A 7395-nucleotide genomic window follows, 5' to 3' on the forward strand; every position below is an offset into this window, starting at 1 on the left:
TATATATATATATATATATATATATATATATATATATATATATATATATATATATATATATATGTGTGTGTGTGTGTGTGTGTGTGTGTGTGTGTTAAAAAAAATGCAAACATTTATGAGAATACATTTTTTTCACCCACTGGTATGAACTCCTGTGTAGCTTTCAGTTAAATAAGTCAAATTCTACTACTGTTTGAAATTACATTACACCGCCGTAAATATAAAATGAATACCATGCAAAAAAAAGAGGCGGTTGGTTTTAGAAATGTGTATCTTACGTTCTACAGTATTATCCTAACAATTAGTACCTAAATGACACTTTCAATAAAACTACATGGTAGACACTTTTGAGATGAGGACGCTGTGCAGTTACGTTGGCCTACCAGCCCCCTCCACATCTGCAGGCTGCTCGGCAGATTTGTGGAACGGTGTTTCCTTGTAAATGAACCAGCAGTTGCCGCTCCACAGGATGAGGTTAAGAAAACCAAAGATCTGCCGCAGAGTGACACACGAGTCAAATATCCTAGGCTGTGGTAGTGTACAGAACTTTAAAACAAAACAACACCAAGTTGCATACAACTTACCACTGAAGCGTTGAGTCGGCCCATGTGAGGCATCGCGCCCTGGGTGCACGTGGTGATGGAATCCTTGCAGACATTAGGAATAAGTATAATGGTTGAAGGGCTGGTGGCAAACTTGACATCAGTCAAGCCTTTAGCCCAAGCAGACGATGATGCCAACCACAGGAAAGCAAAGGCCGCAGTCACCAACAGGTCCTAATATAACAGCAGAGAAAACTTATCATTGGTAAGAAGGGGTAAATTTACTCAAGGAGCTTTCTTGGACACAGATTATCTAGTGCAGTTTGTTAGCTGCTATGTTACCACACCCTTCTCCCTGTTTCATTTACACAGCTCTGTTAAATGAATTTTCTCTGACCTCCTGCTGGATTCCAGCATGAAGTGGAATCCTTCAAATCCAGCAGCTTGTGTCAGAGATAAAACCTAGATCCAAACACTTAAAAGGTTCATTGTGTAAGATTTAGGTGAAGGGATCTATTGGTAGAAATTGAATATAAAATAATGCTAGTTATGTTTTCACTATTGCGTTTCATCTAAATTGTAGTTTTCTTTACTGTAAAATGGGCCCTTTATAATAAATACTTTATATTTACATCTGGAGCGGGTCTACGGAGGCCGCCATGTTTTTTACAGTAGCCCAAACTGAACAAACTAAACACCTTTTGAGTTTTTATGACAACTGAAGGCTACCACAGGTTCTTTTTCCATGTTTGGAAGGGGAGGGTGAACTGAGGGGTGTTCATATGCAACATGCAACTTCACCAATAGATGTCACTAAATTCTACACACTGAACCTTTAAGCATCAAGCTTTCCTGTGAGAAACCATGCAACCTTGTAAATCACACAGTTACTTCTGGATGGGAGAAGACCTGGATAAGCACAAGCATTTCACCATTTCACTTTTATTTCATTTCATTTCTTATGCATTCTAATTTTATTTCCTTTTCTTTTAAATGCCATGTTAACATGCTCTTATGTTTCTTAAAATCTTCCCTTGTTATTTTGAATAACGTTTTAACATGATTTCATTTTCAACTATATTGTATGTAAAGTAATTTGAGCTACATTTCTTGTATGAAAGGTGTTGCACAAAATAAATAACTTTTATTCTAACAAGTGAGAGACTTCAGACAAACTCACCACGAGGGGACCACGACTAGATTCTCTATACAAGTGCTGGTAGCCCAAGTAGAGGACTAGGGTGGCAGTGCAGTAAAGAAAGGCCAATACTCCAATAGCGACAAAAAACTCTGCCGAGGATGAGTGGTCTCCTGTCAGGAAGTAAGGAGTGGTGGTGGTGGTGGTCTGATTGACTTTACAGTCCGGAACATTATAGGGATGCTGCATCAACCTGCGTAGACATAGATATATAAAAACACACACATTCTAGTATACTGCTACCTTGCTTTAGAGAGGTGTGACACGATTGGTCTTTGCTCTCAAACACACACACATACATACACACCTGAACGGGTAGTTAAACGCTGCGTGTACTTCACTAATCGCAATCCCTTTGCACTGGACGTTGATGCTGGTTGTGCCACTGTAACCTACAGTCGTAGCGAAGGCAAATATGGAGAACACCTGCAGCCACAGACAAAGACAGAAAGAGGATAAACTTGTGCATGAGAGGATGTTCAGAAAACACATGCATACACATATTTTCTTTTTTTTTAACGCAACATACTTTTGAAAGATTTCAAGCTAACTAACTAGCCACTAGTTGACTAGCAGGCCCACTGAGAATGATTTTTGTTGTTGTGATTTTTATTTCAGTCGCACCTCTGGTTGTGCATTTTAGAGGCATTTTCACTGGGCATCGCAACACCCATAGACTTCACACGCCTACCCTCGATAATGAAAATGAAGGGCGTGGGATATGTGGTCTAGTGGCAGCAAACATCATACATAAAACAGGATAGTTCACTGAAAAATATCAGAGGATATCAGAGGTAATTTAGGCTTAAAACGTGGAGTAAATGATGCTGTTGCGAGTTGAAGTCGAATGTCGGGGCTTACGGAAACTTGGCTGACACCACAGGAGCAGTATGGAGGCATTTTATGTTTTTTTTCTGTTGTTCTGCGAAGTCATACACGGGTTAATTAATTTGTGTTTGATTTGGCTGCAACACTGTTTACACCTGACACACATTTTATGGACTCAGAAACCTCGCCCACCCCGCCATCTACATAGTGGTGACTAGATAATGAGTGAATTTAAATGTTTCTGTGAACTTTCCCTTTAACACCTTACAGGAGCAGCTAAGCCTATAATGAGTATTATCTCTGATATAAACGTTGAAGCACACATCCAATCTCTCGTAAAATATTTATGATATGAGATATTGTCATTTGCCTACAAGTTTAATCATTGGCGCACGTAAACCATCAGTCTGAGCCACGTAAAGCTAACTTGTGGTTTAGAGCCGGACTTTATCATCGCCCTCTGAACTTCACAGCTCTGGTCTGCATAACTTCTCTGGGCGTGCAGCGGATCACAAGACGAACGACATAATCAATTTGAGAAGGATTTCCGCCACCATGCATGGACAGCTCTTGTGAAACACACCCCGCCGTAGGCCAATATGGTAAAAAACAAACAAAACCCGTCCTTACAACGTCTCAGGGGAAAACTTACCCATTGTAACAAACGGATAAACGCCAACGGCTCTTTCAGGGGCCCCAAGTCAAGAGTGAATCCGGAAGTGAGCACTTTCTGGTGGGAAATAAAAGAAAGTTACAGAGTGAGAAAGGAGCCACCGCACAGCTCGAGTGGCCGCACGCACATCGGTGCTTGCAAAAAAGTGTCTGATCGTTCACTCTTCCTTTCCGTTACCTGGGCGACAGCTTCCATAGTTGCTCCGGAAACAGAGACCGTAAGTTTGTGTGTCCGTCAGAGTCTTCTGATCCCCGGATATTCTCTGTCGACGCTCCTCGGGCTTGTCAAACTTTTCTCAAACTTCAGCAAATAGTAGTAGGAAACACGTGACGTGATCACTGACGTTAGGGCGTCAATAGAGGGCGCTGATGGACAATGAGAAAACATACAGCAACAAGACTTCCGGTTTATCATATTTATCTCAAGTCTGCTCGTTGCTTTTGTTCTCAACAAACAAAACTAAACAGATATAATAGAATAGAATAGAATAGAATAGAATAGAATAGAATATCATATAATATAATATAATTATTATAATATAATATAGTAAAACACGGTGATACAAACATATGTTGTTACTTAATTTGCAACAAATGTCACACTGCACCTTTGAATGTTTAGATTTGTATTAAATGCATTAGACTTTTTTTTATATTAGGCTCTTTCTACATTTTAATTTTGCTATTGCACTGCTGAGCTGAGCGGTTTCTTCTTGTCCAACACCTTTCATTGTCCTGTTGACCCTGTGTTAACTTGCATATGACAAATAAAACTTGAAACTATAATACTAACAACAACTACACTTGTTGATATTGTTAACACAATGATTATTGCTATTATTTATTCCTACAAATGATTAATAACTAGAATCACTTTTCTGTGCTATTTATTTTCTTTATTACTATATAACTTGTTGACATTATCATTACTTTTATTGTCTAATATATTTATACCTCAAACTAGTCGATTTGGAAATGATTTGGAGTCAGTTGGTCACATAACATGGAAACTATTAAAAACGTGCCCACCTCTTTTTTTCATCAAGATGCATACAGTTTTCTCTGAGAAATTAAGGAAAATATTAAAAGGCGCCCTTCTTGTAATGTTAAAGAAAGTGAAATCTGGATCTGTACCATAATTTATTGGGTTCTTCTCTGACACATAACAGATCCTCCAACCAAGTTTCATTGTAATCCATCCAGTGGTCTTTGTGTAAGGATTCTAACTAGAAGTCTAATGAACAAACCAATGCAGATTAATACATAACCACCTTGGCAGAGGTAAATATCCCACATGCATTTCAGTTTGCAGAGTGGAAAATTTGAGTACATAGTGAATACACAGCAATGCTAATTACTTGTCACTAGAGGTCAGCTTTTCCACATAGACTATTTACTCATCAGGAAACTGATCTTTTATGGTCAAAGAAAGCCGTGTGTTCTCCCATGAATCCCATCAGTTTGCTGAACTCATTCACACCCAGGCTGTCAATGTAGTTGTCTCAGTTTAGTTCAGTGGAAAAGCCCATTTTAATGAAAACGCTTGTTTTGGGGCTTGGTACTCAGGGACAGTCAGGGACACAAGGTTCCATCCTTTCATTTGTATAGTTTTTCTCAGCACTTTGCACAGGGATTTTGGGTTCCTGTGGCACAGCTCTTATCCTAACAGGGCACATCTCAAAAGAATAAGAGTGGCTTTGTTCTCCACCTTTTAATAGTTGACAGGGCTGCTGTGGGGGAGGGGCTGCTACGCCATTGTACAGTCTCTTTGTGAAGGAATGCTGCTCTAGAGATCAGATTGTTTGGGTTTCTCAGTGCATCTGAATCAAGAAATACCCAAGCAAAGAGCTAACACACACACAAAGGATACTCCCAATGCTCCAAGGAAGACTGAGAGTGTAGCTAAGCTGTGCGAAATGTGGTCTCAAGTAGTTTCAGGGTTTTTAAAACCAGTGAAACTTGGTTAACAGCTTTTATTTTGGGCCGTGTTAAGATGACACCTTATTTATTGTTGCACCCTCACAGAACCTGTCAGGCAGGTTTTGCCAGAGCGAAGGCTCAACATGAGAATAATGTGATACTGACTCTCTAATGACGTCCTCTCATCTTTTACCAACAATTTCCCTTGGCCTGCTGGTAATAGGCATCAATGTCCCATCTCACGCAGGTGGAGACTTACCCAAGAGATGAACTTGGCCCACTACAAGTGAAATCTGAAACTATATATTATTTACAGTATTATTTAGTTGGAAATGGTTCAGACTGGCCAGTGGCAGCTCTGAGTGCAAGATTTGTTTTTTTCTGCAATGCATGACCAATAGTCATGGGTTTGTTATGATCCACAGTCCAATCACATGCACAAATTTAATCAAGAATGCAATATGATTCATTGAAGCCAACAAAATTATTAAATATCATTTGAGAATGCAGTAGGTTGTTCACAAGTATCAACTGTAATTCATTTACACAAGATCATATGATAGAAAGGATAATTTTCCTTTTTTGACCCCTTTCTTTTTGACGGTGGTGAATGTGATTGAGCTTTCAGAGCAGATCCGTCGCTCAGCTTATTCAAAACTGTTGAGACCATGCAAGAAGTGAGACTGATGCAACCAGACCCAAATCAAATAGTGTATAAAAAAACTGATTTAATGTCTGTAATCAGGGATTTCTTCCATGTTTTCCATTATAAGGGTGGGTGGATTTTCTCTTAAACATTTTGTGATGTTTTATTGATCCAGCTCCCAACAAACATTGGATTTATCACAACCAACCTCATTTTTTTTTAAATTGTGAATTTGCATCAACAGAGCATTTCAAATATTCAAAGTGCACAGCGTTGCAATTCACCAATGGCAAGGATGTGCCACTGGTGGAGAGATTACTAAAATTCTGCATGATTTAATCTCTTGTTTGAGCTTCCCAACATCGCAACAGATCCAGATGTTTAATCCTGAACAAAGAAAAATGCGGGTACGCGTATGAGTTTATGTTACACATTTTATTATTATGATTATATGTGTTCAAGGATTGGTAGAAAAATGTTGTATAATCAGAAGTAGTATTATAATCATCATGTTTATAAACAATGGCTAGTAAAAACATACCACTACTTTCAAAGCACACAGATTTGGGATCCTATATGCTTTTTAGTTATTTGTCCATGTGAAATGTTAAAATGTTTTTTCACCTTTAATTTGTGTTGCATTTAAAATGAAATGTAGCACTGTAATATCATCATATGGAAGTTGAAATTAAATTATCTTGTGGTAAAAAAAGTGTTTTCATCCTTTTGTTCCTTGGCTAAATGGGAACATTTTGCATACTGCAATTCACATTTCTTTCAAACCTTTATTTATTTGTGAATTTATCTAACTATCAGACCTATTAGGTTTTCAGTGACCGAGCCTGGTGGCTGAACCAAATATTTATAAAGTTGTAATAAAACATTAAAGGGATAGTTCACAGAAAAATTTAAAACTCGCTCATTATCCAATACAATTGAAGTAACCAGCGACTGAGTCTTGGAACGGGAAAAAATGAAACAAGGTCATTTATACCATGTTTTAAGCCTTAATGTGATCCACGTGCCCCAATGTGGCTCCAGGCTAAAAACATGGTGTAAATGACGCTGTTTATTGTCCAATTTGAATGCCGGGGCTTACGGACACCTGGTTGACACCACAGGAGCAGTATGGAGGCATTTTATGTTTTTATTTTTGAAGAATTGGTCAACATTTACTTAAATTGTATTGGATTTGGCTGCAACACTGTTCACCCCTGAAACTCCAAAAGTATGTTGTGGACTCAAACACGTCACCCACCCCTCCACTGGCATAGTGGTGATTAGATAATGAGTGAATTTTCATTTTGGGGTGAACTATCCCTTTGAGGTGCCATTCCACTGTGTATCAATATGATTGTCAACCTTGAATGTTATATATTTATATATTTAAATCAGCATTTTTCAGCCAGTCAATGATAATTGATTTGTCCTGCTTTCAGTGAGGTTGAAACTGGATGGAGTTAATGATAGTATCACTCAACCTATCCTGACACTGCCACTGACAGCTCATTATGCAGGATCCTCTGTTTGGGCACCGCCCTTCCAGAGTGTACCCAATCAGAAAAGCGAATAGGTGGACCACGATAGAG

General features: G+C 38.7%; 1 protein-coding gene across 1 annotated transcript; it reads right to left on the reverse strand.

Moving 5' to 3' along the window:
* Window positions 1-136: 136 nt before the first annotated feature.
* Window positions 137-3579, reverse strand: sypl2b (synaptophysin-like 2b). Its single transcript, XM_034589987.1, has 6 exons — window positions 3419-3579; window positions 3221-3298; window positions 2048-2166; window positions 1723-1933; window positions 585-776; window positions 137-492 (listed from the first exon to the last, which is right to left on the reverse strand). The coding sequence occupies exons 1-6, from the start codon at window positions 3434-3436 to the stop codon at window positions 370-372; spliced, it is 741 nt and encodes a 246-aa protein (XP_034445878.1). The 5' UTR covers window positions 3437-3579; the 3' UTR covers window positions 137-369.
* Between the last annotated feature and the right edge of the window lie 3816 nt (window positions 3580-7395).

The sequence above is a fragment of the Hippoglossus hippoglossus genome, chromosome 7, assembly GCF_009819705.1.
Source record: "Hippoglossus hippoglossus isolate fHipHip1 chromosome 7, fHipHip1.pri, whole genome shotgun sequence".
Classification (NCBI taxonomy): Eukaryota; Metazoa; Chordata; class Actinopteri; order Pleuronectiformes; family Pleuronectidae; genus Hippoglossus; species Hippoglossus hippoglossus.

Excerpts from the sequence above, each read along its gene's own strand:
- sypl2b (XM_034589987.1), bottom strand. Across the intron at positions 2,167-3,220 it reads TTATCCGTTTGTTACAATGG|GTGTTCTCCATATTTGCCTT; the intron begins GTAAGTTTTCCC and ends CTGTGGCTGCAG. Across the intron at positions 493-584 it reads GCCGACTCAACGCTTCAGTG|ATCTTTGGTTTTCTTAACCT; the intron begins GTAAGTTGTATG and ends ACTCTGCGGCAG.